The sequence below is a fragment of the Channa argus genome, chromosome 1, assembly GCF_033026475.1.
Source record: "Channa argus isolate prfri chromosome 1, Channa argus male v1.0, whole genome shotgun sequence".
NCBI lineage: Eukaryota > Metazoa > Chordata > Actinopteri > Anabantiformes > Channidae > Channa > Channa argus.
This window is the reverse complement of record NC_090197.1, coordinates 15110349-15129550: the sequence shown is the minus strand read 5'-3', so window position 1 is coordinate 15129550 and position 19202 is coordinate 15110349. Positions and strand designations below refer to the sequence as shown.

General features: G+C 39.1%; 3 protein-coding genes across 7 annotated transcripts in view; 2 read left to right on the top strand and 1 right to left on the bottom strand.

Annotated features, from left to right (window-relative positions):
* pag1 (phosphoprotein membrane anchor with glycosphingolipid microdomains 1) overlaps window positions 1-673 on the bottom strand; it is a 44626-nt gene extending 43953 nt beyond the window's left edge. For all 5 annotated transcript variants that reach the window (XM_067500403.1, XM_067500376.1, XM_067500394.1 and 2 more), the window contains exon 1: window positions 396-673. The gene's annotated coding sequence lies outside the window, so the exon portion shown is untranslated. The remainder of the gene's footprint in view (window positions 1-395) is intronic.
* A 2846-nt stretch (window positions 674-3519) lies between these two features.
* Window positions 3520-6832, top strand: mrpl53 (mitochondrial ribosomal protein L53). The gene is made up of 3 exons (XM_067500317.1): window positions 3520-3634; window positions 5736-5848; window positions 6621-6832. The coding sequence occupies exons 1-3, from the start codon at window positions 3540-3542 to the stop codon at window positions 6737-6739; spliced, it is 327 nt and encodes a 108-aa protein (XP_067356418.1). The 5' UTR covers window positions 3520-3539; the 3' UTR covers window positions 6740-6832.
* An 877-nt stretch (window positions 6833-7709) lies between these two features.
* fabp4a (fatty acid binding protein 4a) lies at window positions 7710-9109 on the top strand. Its single transcript, XM_067500305.1, has 4 exons — window positions 7710-7867; window positions 8081-8256; window positions 8347-8448; window positions 8847-9109. The coding sequence occupies exons 1-4, from the start codon at window positions 7795-7797 to the stop codon at window positions 8898-8900; spliced, it is 405 nt and encodes a 134-aa protein (XP_067356406.1). The 5' UTR covers window positions 7710-7794; the 3' UTR covers window positions 8901-9109.
* The last annotated feature ends 10093 nt before the right edge of the window (window positions 9110-19202 follow it).

Here is a 19202-nt window from a genome sequence, read left to right as displayed (position 1 = left end):
CAGCCTTAATGATGAAACTGGTCCAGAAAATGAACTTAAAATTAACTGTCAAAACAGATCAATCAAAAGACATATGACACCGGATGAAATTGTCGGCATTTCTAAAAATATTGTCACATTTAAGGAAACTGCAGAATCGACAACACTGCAACAAGTCCCGGCTCAAGCTTAACTGTCACTACTCATATTAGGGTTTCACTGCGACCACGGAGGCTGCCGCAGTCACAAGAAGTGTCAGTGAAGTTTCTCACTGCATCCTTCCACACACACACACACACACACAGGTGCCGCACTAACAGCAAAAAAAAAAGAACAAAAAAAAAAACAAACACACACACACAATCAGGGAACCACAACTTAACAAGCTCAAGTGAGGATGTAAAACCTCCACTCACCTCAGAAGGAGGACTGTCCAAAAAAGACCAGCAGCCAGTGGTTGGCTGTGGATAAAGTGGTTGGATCTGTTCAGCGCGCCTCGATCCTTCGTCTGAACCTTCCGGCTCCGCTTTAAAACATGAGAGCGGTGCGTTGTCTGTCTGTAGGAGCCGCACAGAGAGGGATCCGTGAGCCGTTCTTCAGGCTGCGCACATATCTGGACCTCAGAGACACGGAGCTGCTCACTTCAGTCTGCTCCGCTCTGAGCTCCGCCAGCCTGGACGCTGGCGGGAGGAGGAGTGCCAGGGAGCAGCCGCGCAAGGCGTCCTGGGAAATGTAGTCCAATGCCACTCCTGTAGGTCACTTTTTCAATCACTTAAACGAAAGTTTATGTGATTCCCACGCTCAGCACGAGTAACGTGAACGTGGCGGTGGATTATGGGAAGTGTAGTCAAACTAAATCAGGTTTTGAAGAACACATCCACTTTCATTTTTAACATGGGTTCAGGTGAATAGTAGGTGACTGAAAACTGAAAAAAAAAAAGATTTACACAGTCAATACATAAGAACTGGAAACAACTAATGAGCATATCATGTTTCTTGGGTATCTCTGAAAGATCAAGACACTTGTCAGCAGGTTGTTTTGCTTCTGTTTTATTAGTGCAATCATTGGCAAATGTTCATGCCAGCTATAAACAAATTTCCCTGAGCAGCTCAACAGATGATAATATCCTTTTCACTGATTTATGAGCTCCATGATTAATGAATGACATGTTTGTATTTAACAGTTGGGGAGTGGAATAAACAGAGGGAGCGATACCACAATTAGTACTTTTACTGTGTTTGGGTATGTATTGGCTAGAGTGGCCCTAGGTGGCCCTAGGAGGTTCAAGCCATGCCAGCTGGGGTGGGATTTGAACCCCAGACTTTTGCATCCCAACCCAATGGAATATCCACTGAGCCACAAGGCACTCCTGTTTTAGTAAGTTATTTAATCTATTGTCATTTTGTAAAAAATGGATTTCCTGAAAATCCACTTCAATAGTAGCTGATACAATGAATGCAGTACCAATGTGCTACTTCCTACTAAGTCTTACACAGTACTAGTTCTATGTCTTAGGCGTCGCCTCAGTCTCATTTGACCTTTTCTGAATTATTCTGTCAGGTACAGCTTCATATTTACCACTGATACTATCACAGCTTTAGTACTCCATTATATCAGCGTGATCTTTGATGTGAAAAGTGAGCGGCGTATGAACTCTTGACCCATTAAACAATGCAGTGATAGTACTAGTCCACATTCTGGCACCAAGCAGTAACAATCACCAGGCCTGACAACATTAACAATTTATAAGGGACATGTGTTGGACATTCCAAGCACCAGTATCTTCTTGAGAGATCACTTCACAATAAAAAGAACATTCCGTGATTTATTATCGCGCTCAGGCATGGATGAAATAGACCTCAGATGAAATCTAGCACTAAGCCAATATTCTTGTTTTCCTTTGAAGCCAGCTCTCCCCTTGAGTATTCATTGTTACTGCACACCCTCTCCCTTACTCACTTATTGCCGCACATATACTACAGCTACTTAACAGTTTTCTGTTTGTGTGTGCGACGGGGGGGGATAGGAAATGCTTCTGCTTTTAAGTAGTCATAGGTCTAAATATAGAGCCTCTGTGTCTCCACTGTCCAGCTGTCACAGGCTGGGTCGGGTTGTCGGCCATTCAGGAAAGAGACATGAGGTCTGTAGGAGTTAGGATAAACTGAACAAACTTGGGTGTGCTGATCTGAGAATAACACATTTGTTCACCCACCCTGAAAACAGCGTGGCTATAAATACACTGGTATACAGAGATCTAGGAAGTTCAGACCCAGAAGTTAGCATCTACAAAATGGGTAGTTGATTTGATTAGTATGCTGTTATCACGTAAAATTGATCACTGACACTTTGTTGGTTTACTGAGAAAATACACTGAATGCACATTTACTGCAACTTTTGGCCAAAAGATAAGTACACACCCATATGGTTTCTACTTTGAAAATTAAATCTGACAAGCTTCCCTCTGCAGATATTGCAAAATGATTAATTTAATTTGATGCTGTAGACTATTTCTTCCTAGCCATATCTCTGCGATAATAAAATGTGACTGTGCTAACATAGTCAGAATTTAAATACATTTCCATTAAAATATGTTTTTATATCCTAATAGGCTTTTGACCTTTTTCATTTGCTGAGTGCAGGAGGCAGCAGTTGCTGAGGACCATTTTCCTCCTCCCTTGTCTGTTTGATTATGAGATGTGTCTGTTTGACTGTCTATTTAGAGAGCAGCACCTCCTTTATTGACTTATTGCCTGACAGACACCCTTGCTCATCCTCTCCTAATGTAATTCTGTTGTGTGACATTGTTTGTCAGATGATTACAGGAAAGTGCCACAGTCAGTTTCCATTTGTGTTTGCTTTAATGAGCTTTGTCACATAATTGTAAAAGAATGCAGATGTTTACATAGCTTTAATCATATTGCAATTTAAAAATACCTGTGAAGGGTGCTAGTCCTACCACCTCAGGTGTTATTAAACTATTTATGAGTTCTCACACACACCTGACATTATGGGAAAGATCAGGAATGTGGTTGAGCATCATTGACACCCTCAACAGTAACATATGATCTTCAGCAACTACCAGGTCTAAGTACTGTCTAAGTACTCTAAGCACTTTATCTACATGCTGTGTAGGAGTAGGGAGACAGCATCGGCCAATGTCTTTCCTTAGTCTCACAAATAATAAAACTCCAACTTCCTAAGAGCAACAATAAGTTGCTAATCAAACTGTGTCATTATTTTTAATGATCTCAAAGAATAAGAACTAATTTTTACATAATCCAGGCCCACAGCTTAATGAAACAGTGGAGGGGGAAATATTAAATCACTGAAACACAAAGCACAGGAAGATTAAACGTAGATGATTTAAGCAATAAGCAGAAATATAACATAAATAATTATTACTATCATATATTTCTATATACTAAAACCGAGTGTTCGCTTATCTCAATCAAGTTCCCAGTCAACTAAAAACTACAAGTGAGTTATTTATCCTGTGGCGTCCTCTAGTGGCCACTATGACAATTTGCAACCTGCGTCGAGGTCAGAGGTCACAGAAAACATGGCGGCTCCCTCAAAAGTGACCGTGGCTCTAAAGACTGTGAAGAAAATTGCGTTTCAGTTTTGTCCATTTGAGTCCAATGTCAGGTCAACACGGTAAGAAGAGTGTGAACGATGTGTTGTCGTCTCGGAGCGTCGTGTTGTGTGACTGGTTTGTGTGTGTGGATAAAAAAGCAGGAATATGTCAGTGAGTAGCAGTAGATGTGAATAGGACAGTGTGTTAGGATGAGTCGGTGCAATTTGGAAACGCTGCTAAACCCAAAATAATTAACGATGGTTAATTGGTCTTTGGGCATCTTGCACCACAACGTTTCCACTGTTAAACAGTATAAATACATTAGTAATGTTATGAAGTAAACCAGTGGTTTTCTTCTCATGACTTGTGATATTTATATTTAAAAAAAAAAGTTGTTTAAAAGGTAAAAATCACCTCCACCAACCACCGTGGCTTAGACAGTTCAATGTTGGACATTCAGACATTAAGCGAAGTTCAAACTCATTAAATTTGAAGTGAGAAAACGAACCTACACCACATTCGTTGTGGCAGAAAAGTGCTTCTGATCAGGCTATCAGGTGTTTTCTTTGCCCAACGATCCGTGTTTGAAACGTAGCTATTTCATCAAGCTTTGCACCAGCAGATGGTTCGCAGAGAAATGACAGACTGAAGTTAAGGACCATCTACAAAGTTCCTCCAGCGTGGCCAGCAGTGTTAATGCATGTTTTTATCATTACTCCCATTTCCCCCTTTCTTTGGGTTGTTTCAAACCAGCTTCATAATCATTTCTGTCTTCTCATTACATACAGATGATTTGGTTTTGGAATAAAGTCATGTAACATGGACTTCTAAGGTGTTAAATCATCCCCCCCCCTCTCAATAGATTCTTTTTTTTTTGACTGACAAAGTCCAAACCACTTTTATTGACATGGAAGCCTCCTCCCACTATATGGAAAATGCTTGGATAAAAAACATGGCTTAATAAGGTATTGTAGCCTGTTTTGTCTTAATAATTTTGACACTTTTTGTTTGAGATATGTTAAACCAACTGTTTTCCACAAGGGCATCCTCCTACTACATGTACAACCTTCGCCGTTAAACCCTATTTTTAGACAATAGCTGTGTAATAAAGACATAGATTGGATATAAAAAGGTCACTTTTGAGATTTAACTCAATTGTCCACTCAGTACGTGCACGTGTCCCATTGTTTGGATAAAAACATGCAATATGTACTGATAAGGTGTTACAGATTGTTATTCCCATAGCTTCCTCAAATTTTGTCGAACACACTTCAAACCACTTTTATTGACATCTGGGCCTCCTCCTGCTGCATGCACAACCTCTAGATTTTGTCAGTATTGCATTTTATTAGAGGATTAACTCTTTCTCTGTCTAAGCTGGTTTTTTTTAAATTTGCTAATATATCCTATATTTATAATACATCAAAATCTAGAGGTTGTGCATGCAGCAGGAGGAGGCCCAGATGTCAGTAAAAGTGGTTTGAAGTGTGTAACATCAAATCTAAGCCTATAATCTCTGAACCTACCCTGCTCTGCGTCAGCTTTTCATCAGCAAACCTAGATTATTCTTCTGTCTATGTCTCCTCCCTCCTGGGGTCATTTCCCCCATTCATCAGTTCTGAGAGCATTTATTTTATGTGATTATATATATTATAATAACAAGCATGCATTCATCCTAAGCTCAGAATTAAAATCATACACTGCCTGTTTCTCTAACACTGAGACTCTGTGGACAGTGAGAAAACTGTCAGGTTGGCATTCAGTTATTCTGGACTATAACAGAAACACATGAAGCATTACACATATCAGTAAGGTATAAAATATAATATTTATACAGATTTTTTTGAAGCCCCACTTAACTACATTTTTTAGATTAGTCAAACTTTGTTACCTCTCATATTGGTCAGTGTTGTGAATCTGTTATTAAAAGTAATTTTGCATGATTATCTTAATTTTAGTCTCAAGGTAATATATATTTTGTTTTTAATTGATTTCAAGTTAAATTGAATTTGCTGATATCCACCAGTTACTAAATAATATCAAAAACTAAAATGATATAGGTTCTGGTAAAAAGGTGTTTACCTAAATTTAGCACAATGTGAGCTAAATGTTTTTAAACCCAGTGTTGTTTCTACAATTAGTATTCTAATCAGTCTGAAATCTACACTTTTTACCCCACAGGGAGTTTCTGGCCATAGTGGGGTCAGAGAAGGCCAGGTCTACCAACATGAACTGTGAGGTGATAACCACAGTCAAGCATGACAAGTCTGAACCCGTAGTGGATATTACCTACAGTAAGTATTAACTGAGCACATTGAGTGGGAAAATATATTTACCTGGTAGTGACTGCACAGAGAAGTGTGATTTTCTTTGTATTTTCCAAAAACAATGAGCATATATGGACCAATAATATTTACTATTTTATACTTGAATTAAATGGAGTTAAAGACTATAAATTAACTTCATTACTTAATAATTCTTAAAGAGTGGCCGTTCAGTTTTTTTACCTCTAGACTGAAGCAGTTTGACAGAAAGCATGACCTGTCAAATAAACCTTGTAGCTGGAATGAAATAATCATGCACACACACACACACACGCACAAATCATCCACATTATGAATTGGGCCTTAGCATAAGACAACATAAAGATCTCTTCTTTTTTATTTTGTTGGACCAAGTAGACTTTATATTTCTATTTTTTGAAGACTTAGACACCCTATACTCCATATTTTGCCTGTCTATTAAGGTTCATAAACATAGGCTCTGTATTAAACAGCAAGTGCAGCAGTTCGTACAGTGTAATTTGGGAATTTCATGCTGATGTTTTTTTTTTTTTTTTATCGCTTGCATAAGTATTAATTATCCACCATGAGTCAAGAACTTACACAAAGTACAAAATTCTATCTAAGGTCAGCAGAGTACATTATGGAAGTGCTCTGTTGTGTTTTACTTGACTTTTGCTCAGATAACTTTTCACCTTTCTGCTTTTTGTACTCCCTACACAGACAGATGTGTCATTGTGGCTTTCTGAGTCATCTCATTGTATCTTTGTCTTTCTTATTGCAGTAGATGGAGAGAGGCTTGTGATTAAGGGAGCAAAGCTGACCAGCACTGAGATGCTGAGTGCATTTCAGTCCCACTGCATAGCCAAGGACCCACAAACAAAAGCTGCAGCGAAGAAGTGATGATCTGCATGTCGAATATGTCTATTGAATTTATCAGTTTGTTTCTGTGTAATTGTTTTGTTGTTTATAATAAAATAATGTCATTATACATTGGTTGTGGTGTGAATTGACCCCTGAGTTACTGAATTGATTGGGATGTGACATATTTCAACAGGCAGGATGCTGAGTCAGCTACTCCTCCTCTTGAACCAAATCCTGTCAGCTGTAACTACACATGACCTTTACTACAGAAAAACTGAAAAATATATTAATACTGCAGATATTTGTATTATATTAGTACTGCAGATATATATGGAATTATATATATGGAACTTACGAAAGACATTGTTTGAATAATTGCTTAATAATCTATAAGGCAGTTGTCCATGGACCACAGTCCCGGCTACATGTCGAAGTGTCTCTGGACAACACACTGAACCCCTAACAGCTCATTGCCATACCCGACTGCAGTGCCGGTCCAAGCCCGGTAGGTATTGGGGAGGGTTGTGTCAGGAAGGGCATCCTGTGTAAAAACTGCCAAATCAACATGCGGACAGTGATCTGCTGTGGCAGTTTTTCCGGAACTCACGGGACAAGCTGAAAGGACAAAAACAAACAAACAAAAAATTCTGATCTTAATAACAAGTAAAATTTGCACCATGTCCCAATGATTTTATATAAGAGCTTCATTAGTGGATTATGTAGCCTTTTATTTATATTTTAGCCATGAGAACACAAGCTGGAGTGTGAGGCTTGTTTGGGATAAAATGTTGTTGCGTTCACATTTGGCTTAAAACATAAGAAAAAGACCCATAAAGGTGTCTTTGGGGGAAAATCAATTCAACAATCTAAAGGTCACTTTGAAGACAAACCCCATTCATTAACACATGCTAGCAGCATAGGGGGGGGGCGGGACTTTAAAGTTGTGTGAAGTGATGTCGAAGGGTGTGATTGGTTGCTGCTGCGTTGCAGAAAGTCGGGCTGTCCCTTTAAAAACGCTCTCTCACAGTGCGAGAGAGGTGAATCCGGAGTCACTCAGCTGTCGTTGTTGGGAGGATCACACATCACCTGCAAACATGGTTGAGAAGTTTATTGGCACATGGAAGATGATTTCCAGCGAGAACTTTGATGAATACATGAAGGCAATTGGTAGGAGAGCGTGTGATTTAGGGTATTCTAGTTTTTTAGTAGGCCTGCAGATCTTGTCTCGAGTATAACATGCTGGGGTCTGTAGTATAGGAAGGATCTGCTTGCTTAGAATAAATTGTTTGATTAAAAATATAAACTTTTCTGTCTGGCATTCATCATATTTCACATGTATATTTGATGCATTTAGATGTCCCTCCCTCTCCCGCTCTGCAGGTGTGGGATTTGCAACTCGGCAGGTGGGGAACCGGACCAAGCCCAATTTGATTGTGACCGTGGACGATCAAGGGATTATATGCATGAAGTCGCAGAGCACCTTTAAAACTACTGAGATCAAGTTTAAGCTCAACGAGCCCTTTGATGAGACGACCGCCGACGATAGGAAGACGAGGGTTAGTGTGGTCTGAGGGGATAAAACAAAATCTCAACCAGTGCTTTGTGTATAGGAGTTTCAGGCTTATCTGTGTTGTGTGCCCCTGCAGACCGTGGTGACTCTGGAGAACGGCAAACTTGTGCAGAAACAGAGCTGGGATGGCAAAGAGACGAATATCGAGAGGGAGATCACAGACGGGAAATTAGTAGCGGTAAGACTTTTTATTTATTTTACCCCATATAAAATGAAACTAGAGAACTTGGAGGATACTCTGTATACATTACTCCAAGTTATACCTTGACATGGTTTTATGCATGACTTTTAAAACTAGTTCATCAATCAAACAGCAACTTTGCATTTTTAATTTTTTAAATCAACAATATTTCCCGGAAGACTAAAAACTAAAGTATGGAGTCTCTAAACACTTCATGCCCATCAAACTCTTCACTGGTAGCTAAATGTTTTAATAGAACAGATCATGGAGGGTTCCAGGAGAACAGCCTCTGTATTGTAAATGCAGATTCCTAAACTCTACACGAATAGATTTTCATCTGTTACAGCTGCAAGATTTTATCTGTTCTTCATACTGCCTGACTTCTATTTTCACAGAAATGCATAATGGGAGATGTGATTGCAGTGAGGACATATGTAAAGGAGGCATGATGTGGCCCCTCCTGAACATTGTTGGATGCATTGCTGGATGACCGGCTCAGTTCAATGAGCGAAATACAAAACCAAAGTAATGATGTGTTCTGCTTCTACACTTTCTTGTGTTGCCATAAGCGAATATCTGCATCTGTTCTCCACCATAACATTTGGTTTCATTTGGAATTGTTGTGGTGGTTTTGAATAAAAATGAGAAGTTTGTCCAATTTTTGTCTGTGTTAATTGACTGTTGGTAAATGTTTGACCAGTGTAATGTCCAAATCTATCTTACTCATTCCAGTAATTGGAGCACACAGAGGAATGCTGTGCAAGTGTAATGCGACCCTTCAACCCAACTTAAGATTTCCTGACTTTAATTCCTAAGGAATAGTGCCTGGTGAATAATGTAATTCTACATACAACTCTTGTCTTCTACAAGTTCTCTCCTCTTTGGTCAGAAGACAAAGTGGGTGCGCAGAGTTCAAACACACTCCCAACTTCAAGGTCAAGTAGAAGTCAGACATGATATATGTTGGCAGGGCCTGTTTGAGGAATGTGAACTCATTTTAGAACTACTGCATCACACAGGGAGGCCAGGGAGGAACGGTATTCCCCCCCTCTTCCTTTTTGGGAGGTTGAACATTTCCCATTGCACATGTACATTCTAAAAGCATTATGGGTTGTCCCCACCCTTTGGCTGCTGGTCAACTTTATTAGAAGTGGGGGGGATGTTGTTCCAGAGCAGACAACAACTTTCCCATGGCAGGAAAAGGAGATAATAGCACTGATTGGACCTGATGGCCAAAACAGCTGAAACGAGTAGAAGCGTGGGCCAACAATCCGGTTCCCTTCTGCTTGGACAATGGTAGTTACTACAATTGAAAATTAAGTGTTAACTTTTGGCCAGATGCCAAGTGGATGAGACTATCAGTGGGGTGGGTAGCAAAGTTCAACAGTCTGCAACTGTATGCCATGTTGCCTTAAACATGTTTTATATTAGATGTTACATATTAGTGATGTGACTTGCATACTTTTGCAAGATAATACAGTGCACTGTTTTAAAGATTCAGAGGATCCTAGTCCGGACTAGAGTGGACATCCAGGCCTACATCGGTGACATTGCCTTGCATTTTAATGTAATCTTGTAGCCCATCTTTTGTTGAAATCCTGTCATATTGGGGTTATATTCTGCTGAAATAGTGTATTTTCATAAACAAAAGTGGATTGTTTTAAATCAAATTATGATAAACTATCTGACATGGAAACCCTGAGACCATTGTTTTAATAAATTAGTGCTACCTGGCCTGTGAATGTTGTTCTCAATATAATTGAGCTGGTATAATGAGCAAAAATGTTATAGTGGTTTGACTAATCCACTTGAATGGATTACTTTCTGAATAAACATTTGAACATGATAAAGGTTGATAACAGTGTGTTCCTTTAAACATACCATATTTTATATATATGTAGTATTTAGTTTTACAATTTATCACTGGATTGACCACAAAAGTGAATCTTGAAGACACAAAGCACTGTTGGAGCAGCTGGCAATGAAAACAAAATATTGATGTAATGAATTTCAAAAATCACTGCTTTATCTCTGTGCATACTGCTCAAACTGCAGTATGCTTTTAAAAACATGCACATTTTCTCACAGCCAGAGATAGAAGATCACATCTGCTTCAGATTGACTTACAGGTGCATTACTTGTGATCCACAGGCATCTGCATCACTTTGTTTGAACAACTGTGGGGAAAGGGCCAGAGCTTCACTGCCCTATTTTATCTTAAACATCTACATTTCATGGTGTTTTTTAATGATAGAAACTGGAGCTGGAAACCTCAAGAAATATGAACAAATTATCAGTCACATGCTGCAATTAACAACTTTTAGCATTTCACTCGACATTTCAGTTTCAGTATATGCAGAGATTCCCTCAGATCATCAGAAAAAAAAAAAAACATTTTCTTGCCTAAGGCTTAACAGTATAGAAAGGGAGGTGTTCCACTGAGGAGGACAGGTCCTGACCTTCCTCAGCTGCCCAGAGTTGACAGAGGCAAACATTACATCAGCAGAGACACAGAGTGCAAGTTAGGAAACTGTTCAGGAAGGAGGAAGATAGTAAGAGGCCTGCTGAGACTTAACTGGCAGAGAAAGGACGGTTAAAAAAGCACTACAGGATGGACTGCAGTTGTGAGATTCACTCTTGTTAGGTCTAATAAGTTCTTGTTATGCCGAGTACATGTACAAGAAAAAGAAATTTCACTATACAAAATGAAGATGAAAGTGGCTCATAGACTATACAATGTAAACTGATGATTTCCCCCTTATTGCAGCTGTTTGTTTGCATATGTTGTGTGTGTTTTCATTACCTATAGACAAAGGTATCTTGTTGACACTGGGATTGTTTTGTGTTGAAAAAAAAAAACCTTGTCTTGGCCTTTAGAAGAATGAACTCACATCCTTTGCATAACATCTGGAAAGCTCCACTTGAGCTGTGGTGTTGACACCCTTCCTCTGCTTGTCCTAAACTTAAACTCTGTCAAACATAAACACCTTTCATGTTGAACTGGATCAACAGGGCCGAGGATGTACTCATATATGAGCTATAAGTTCTCGTGTAACACGCTCGTGCCGTGGGACTCTTTATGTTGTACTCACAAGCACATGTGCTCCAACAGTGAGTTTACTTTTTATGTCAATCTAAAGTAAATTGGTTCACCTGCCTCATTTGATTCTGAGATGCTGAGCGATGCTGAAGTATGAGGTGCTGTAGGAGTCATGAGCTGTATGAATGTGTAGTGTCTGGCACTGCACAGTTTCAGTCACAGCAATCTAATCTGCAAAGCTGAGTGAATTTCAATTTTTCAAATCAAGAATCACAAAAAATATAAAGAAACTGATTATTATTGTGTGAAGTTGGACTCCCATAACAAACAACAAAAACCTCATTAACATTAAATTGGTGCCTCACATTTGAAACAAATGGTATCTTGATGTCAGTTTTCTTATTGGTAGTTTGCTGATGAGTCTGAGGGATATTGTTTTCAGGGAAATGCAAGCAAAAACAGAATGAGCAGGACCCATCTGTACCTACAGCTCAAATCCCACCCCTGACTTTATGTTTTTCCACTTAAAATCGAGTGTGGGAATGACCTTGTATTCAACCCCCACCTGGAAACATTTCTAGTCTAGAAGAGTTGCTGTGAAGTATATGGCCCCACAGTCACTGTAAACACTGAGCACACTTCAGCTTTACTTCAGCCCTCTCTGCAGGACCTGCAGCACCTTTGCTGACCCAAGAGCAGTTTCCAAGGGCGACCAAACAACTGGGCAGAATTATGCCAGTTGAGGCCTCACAGAACTGTAGGGAGGCTGGTTGCCATGCAACATGCCTTTTTTCCACTGAACCGCGCAATCCAGTTATCCTTAAGAGTGAACTGTGGTTTCATCAACAAGTGTCTCGTGTTATGCAAGCTGAGCCCTGTCTGGTCGCACAGAAGCAAACTGTTCTATTATTGCTCCGAAACAGTCAGAGAGACATTCCAGGAAGGGAATCAAGGATTGCAGTGTTGACATCAGAATTGAACCAATCACTCCCTTGAAATGAGTAGTTTATCTTTTTTCTTTTTTTACCAGAAATGAGCAGAAAATATTGCTTAATTCCACATGTGATGAGGCAGAATGTGTCATCTGTGTCCCACATTCCAAACAGGCAAACACATTTATATAAGATATATACTGTATAATACATATACACATGCAGATAGTGAAGACAACACTGGACATCTAAACTTCATAAATGTATTTATATCAGGTCTATGGTCAAGGTGTTCCTTATAAACAGGCAACTGGCTGTAGATCGCACATGTTGTATTAGGACATATGGCAAACGGTAAGTGCAGCAGAATTTTCTTGTTTGTTTGGTTCAATAATTTTATCTGAAGCGCTGGAAGACAAACCTGAGATATGGGTAGCCATTCAGCTGTCTGAGTCTGTTCCACGAGGAGGTCAGAGGTCCGGGTGGACTTAAGAATGCATGCTAAAAGCCAACTGGTGTGAGAGTCATTGTACTAAGTTCAACCAATAGGATTATATGGTTGGTGGTTAGCCTTTATGTAAATTCTTAGCCAGCCCCAGTCTGAAGTTGTATTCATATTATTCACAACCTACAATCAACTCTGAAGTGAGCGTTAGAAAGCTCTGACTCACCGTTTATATATGCAGAAAATTAATTAAAGCTATTCTTTTAAGATTAGATTCTATGAAGCACAGGTGTAAAGCCAGTTAAAAGCATAACTTACAGGGGCTTCAGTCCTTTTAATGAGGAAATACATTTTTGCCTTTGAGGACACTACAAATAATCTTTGTTTTCAAGACATCTCACCAGGAGATCCTGTCAAAGTTTAGCTTAGAACAAACCCCCCATCAGTGACTAAAGCTCAGAGGAAGCATAGTGGAAACCTTTAAAGGCAGGCTATACAAAACAGATCCTACACAATAGTTTTCCCCCCAGAGATCTGCAACACAAAGTTTTATGGACATATGTGAGCATGTTTACATGTCTGTTTGTTTGTCCATGTTTTTTGCACATTTCTATTCAAAACAGATAAAGAAAAGCCTGACTAGGCTATAAAAACCAGGAAGTACTGGCATGTTCTGCTCTGAGTCCACCACAAGTCGTGACAGTGTTGGGCTTATCCACTATTGTGTGACAGGACATGTGATCTGTAATCTCGAAATGGGTGGGGGATGAGAAATGGTCTGATTTAAAAAATCTGGATGTGAATATGGGTGTTCATGCTTCGATGTATGCATGGCTGTTTTAAGTGGCATTGGGAGTAACATACTGTAAATCAGAGGTCACCAACATGGTGACGTTGGGCTGTCAAATTTGATAGTTATTGTGAGATAATAATTAACATGATCCGGGTCTTCACATAGATGAATATCATTAATTTCATTGATTAATAATAATAATATATAATTAAAGGTAAATTTAACAAATTTGTTATTTCAAAAGTGTGTATCACACTGGAAGCCCCTTCGCATTAATCGGTACCCAAGAAGTAGCTCTCAGTTTCAAAAAGGTTGGTGACCCCTGCTGTAAAACGTATCCATTCACATCAAGTCTTTATAAAGAATTGATGTTGACTCACTTTGTAACACGCAGAGCTGTTTATTTTGCAGCCACAGCATGAAGTTCAGGAAAATAACTTCTGTGAAGAAAATTTAATTTATAATGCGATAATTTTACATACTCAAGCCCAAGTTATTAAAATACAAACAATCCCTCTTAAAGTCTTTGCTTAATGTATACAATTCAGCATCATAATTAAGCTATTTAAAAGCGTGACCCACTGAAGAGACTGATGATCGGAAGTTTGGGTGATGTAGCAGACATTACAGTCTGAAGAACAAGTCTCTCCGCTGTGCCAGACAATACAGCAGCTGGTCTGTGGCACCTTGCATGATAACACATAACAAAGTAAGATATCAAGGAATCTGAGTGGAAAAGCCATGGAGCGGTAACAATTTGTTGTAGTTTGTACACACACACACACACACACACACACACACACAGTGACCTTCCAGTGCAGGTGCTATGACTGAATGGTGCTGATATTTTAAAGGTCAAACAATTGTCTGGATTCAGTGGCTCACATTTTTCAGGTTGAGAAATATCGAAGAATGACACCAGGAATTTGTAAAGACGAAAAAAAAAAGAGGCTCTACATGTTGATGTTAATGACTTTTTGACTTAACAATTACCCAACATTTGAGCCAGTGCTGTCAACAGCTTGCCAATAACATGTTAGTGATGGTTGGAGCATGGGTTTTGTTCGTTTTAGCTGTCTTACTTTAGGCCATTACAGTAACTATCATGTACAAAAAAGCTATAATTCGATCCTCCGTTACTGCTATATATACAAAGAGGATGTTACATTTCATCAGTTACTAACTTCAGACAACTTCAGACTTGGCTTAGGAAACATTAAAAAAAAAATAAACAATAGGCTATCAGAAAAGTTGGCCTGATGAACACTCTGAGACGTGTGTAGGCAACAGGCACTTCCCCACAATGCAATGGAGAGATAGGCAGTGCCTCTGATAGTCAGTAGGAAAACGGAAACCATTAGTCACAGGCTGACCTTTCTCCAAACGGCTTGTAAACAGGCATTTCAGCAGCATGAGCTCCGACAGCAGACCGGCCTTCAGGTGTGATTTATGAAACCACTACAAAGTCTTCTTTTTATAGGTTTCCTGAAACATCTGCTGCCAAGGTGACGACCGTTGGACAGTCACGGCACTGTAAATGTTATGTCAACTTACAGTAAAAAAGTTGTGTATCTACAGTTTGCTTTATATTATGTACCTGTAGGACAAGAGCATATTTCTTTATTAAGTCTCACTGTATAACCATAAGTCTGAGGTCTGTGGGTTTACAGCTGTGTGAGTCGACGCCCATGTGAAACTCACAGGGAAAGAGCTCAGCTGCCTTCCCTGCAATGCACAGCTGCATGTAAAACAAACAAGCACCCTCTGTGGGTTAACTGCTTTGTTAGCTCTTTGTCTTGTCAGCCCCTTTTGATGGGGAGAAAGCAGAAGGGAGAGCGAGGCATGGGACTAAATGTCCATGTGACTAAAAGATCCTGACACCAGTCTAATAAAATTAAAGAGGCTGTTGAGGAGGTTCATTTAAAACGTGCCGAGAAAGATTTGCACTGATTTTAGACATAAGAGTTCATCATCATTTAGACTGCAGAACATCTAAAGAAGATTTTCTGATGTACTTTGATCCTCTAGCAGGAGATAAGGAAACAGCAGGAAAAATAGACAGAGGCTCTTGATGGCTGTTATATCACTTCCTGTGGGTTCATAATTATGAGAAAAAAATCTTTCATATTCAGTCATGTGATCCACTGTTATCATAAAACAAAATGTTACTGTTTGTTTCTGATGTTCATGTTTTTCGTCATGTACTGGACGAAAACAATTGATTCTGATTATGACAAGATGTGGATTGGAGAAGCTTTAAGCTACAGTGTACTTAACAAACAAATATATACAGGTGTTTGATGTGGGTCCATCTTTAAAGCACTTTGAATTAAGTAAACCTCTACAAAATGTGCTATATAGAAGAAGTTTTGATTGGATCGATTTCGAAGAGGTGTGAGAAAATAAGTGACAAACAAAGTAAGGGGAGGACTAAAGGAAGAGATGAGGCAAATGGCAAAAAAGAGTTGTAGCTAAGGGAAGAAAAGAAATAGTTTTTTTTAGGGAAGAGGTCTGTTAATGTTACATGATAGACCTCTCACCACAGTGAGCCAACAGCAGGGGAAAGGTGAGTATGCGCCAGGACGTTAGAATTGCAGGAAATATGGTGAATTAGATGAGGGATAAAGCAACCAAGAATAAGATGATGGGGATTTGCTTGATGCAGAAGCCGGTGGGAGAGTAGTTGTGTTCTCACTCTCCCCCTTGGGTGTTCCTGTCAGGGCTCCAGGGAAGCAGACATAATTCACTTAATTGGTTCTCACTGCTACACATATGACACAAAGAGGCATATTTTAAGAGGGATTTTTCTCTTCATGGGGCCAAAGGTAAAAAGGACTTCCCTCTGTTGCCTCGGTAGAGTAGTTTTTCCTCTCAGTACTTTGTTCCAGTAACATTTTCCATCCATCAGCTGCTCAAAACTGCATTTCTTTCTACAGCATTGTTAATTTAATAAAAGGAACTGATCTGAAAAGTGCAGTACAGTAAAGCAACAACTGCATCAACCTTATGACCCTGACATTATTGCTATTTAAATTCTTGTAACATGCAATGCCAAAGTTAAAATTTCCATTATTTTCGGCTCTGTGTGTTTAAGCCTGTTGATGGATCTACATAATCACATAAAGAAACATAGGAATTTATGATTTATTACATGAATCATTTGACAGCTCCTCTTCCCACTTTATCAAAACAGGATGTGATCCTTCCCCCAAATTCTCTGATGAATGCTTTGTTTCTTTCTTTGACCTCTGACCCACTGGACACATTGAGACTGGGTTTAATCACCACATTTTACCCTTTGTCATTACTAAGAGCTTAAAGCAGTGTGTGGCTGTACAAGGTAACATGTCACTCTGAAAATCGCATGAGCACAAGAGCCAGAGCTGCAGAAAGTTCAAATCCCACGTGAGAGGGATATGTGTAGCACTTGGTTTTCTTGCATACATATCTGAATGATATATTTGAAGCTCCAAGAGTCACTGCTTTTTGTAAAGACTTCCAAATCACTGCTGGCTGAGACCAGTGATATGCCATTATCTACAGAACCTTTATGTAAACTGTTGTGTTAAATTCCTCATACTTGTGGGAGCCTCACATTTTAACTCCTTCATACACTGATAAAAGAATGGTTGATTTATGAATGATTCTATGCAAACTCATCCAGGACACTCAACAAAGAGGTTTTTGAGCCCTTATCCTATTCAGGGTCAGGTGGGGTTGGAATCTATCTGAGCTGTCATTAGTGCACCCTGGACAGGTCTCCAGTCTATCTCAGGGCCAACACAGAGACATTTACAGACAGACGGCCATTCACACTCCCATTCACACCTGTGGAAAATTTAGAGTCACCAATGAACCTAACGTGCATGTCTTTGGGCTGGGGGAGGTAACCAGAGTACCTGGAGGAAACAAACACAAGCACAGGGAGAACATGCAAACTCCACACCTTCTAGCTGTGAGGTGGCAATGCTTACAACTCCACCCCTGTGCTGCCAAAAACTAAGGAAATAAAACATAAAAATCTGATATTTTACAAGTAGGGCCTTTATTTCATCATATGTACATAAAATAAAAGTAAGAATAAATTAAAACAAGGTCAGATTTTCACTATTTTGTAGAAGAAACAGTTTGAAATAAAGTAAGTAAAAGTAAAACACTTTCATGTGTGTTTCATATGAAGCTCGAGGTAGCAGATGGTTAGTTTAGCCTAGAACAATAGCCTGCCTTTAAAGCGTCAGGGACTTTCAGAAGTGAAACAAGATAGATTTGTATTAATTCGATATGTAGATTTATTGCCTTGAGCCCATCTAGCTTTTTCTTCCTGTTTCTAGTCTTTAGGCTAAGATGAGCTAACAGTAGCCATATATTCATCATGCACATATCATCTTCTTATCTCTCGGCACAAAACTTTTTCCTGAGATGTCAAACTATTAATTTGAAAAAAGATAAGTTTCTTCACCAAAGCCCCTTAAGTTATCCTCTTCCTTTCCCTGTGAAATAATCTGCAGTGAAGGAAGGTCAACATATACCAGTGTTCTTACCTTGTAGCCCTTAAAATATGTAATTTTTTACTGGGGAGTTCTAAAGACAGACTCTTGGAAAAAAGTCGAAAGAGACAATAAAATTAGTCTATAAAGTGTTGAAGAGCAATTAAGGATATTTGGTGACCTTGTTCCCACAGTGTATGTCTAGGAGCACAGACATATCCTGTATAGACACAGCAACCTATTTTACAGGAACTCTATGAGCTGTGTAGCTTTTTTGCCTCACACTCAGTGGCGAGACTTTTTGAAGGCCACAGGCCTGAAAATGAAATCAATTGAAAGAAGTTACTATGAACCAAACCAAGGTGCAGCCATGGTAAAAAGTGTCATTGTCCTTGTTAATTTGACCAACAAATGAAACATGCAACTGTCCATCATGAAGCAGAATATAGGTGTGCTTACCAGAAAAAGTTGAGCTCAAAGGTTTGCATCCTCTTATTTAAAAATGTCAAAGAGTAAGACAACTTTTTAAAATCAACATAATATTTAATGCACATTTCATCAGGAATTAATTTACCTTTTTGTTTTATTAATTTATGAACTCCATGACCATTTTTGTTACTTCTGATGATAAAAGAACATTTGTACCAGGCGAATGTTAGGTTTAGGTTTAAGTTATGATCCCCTTGAATTGAAATTGCCTATAGCAATTTACCTACTATTGCTATTTGTTATTGTTCCAAATTTCAAACAAAAATGTGACTCTTCTCACACAGATATGTTACTATATTATAGAACTTATTTTAAAATGTATACAATAATCTACAATGTTCATACAGCCCTTTGATGCAGTAGGTTAAAGTGATGAATGAAGCAAAGTGAATATATCTCACTAAATAAAAATATTGCACATGAATACTAAATTATGCTTTGGTACTTCAATGGATTTACAAACACACACACACACGCACACACACACAAACAGACAGACACACGCTCGCACACACACACACACCTCCACAGCAGTAATCCTACCAGAGTGTGTATGGATGGGGGT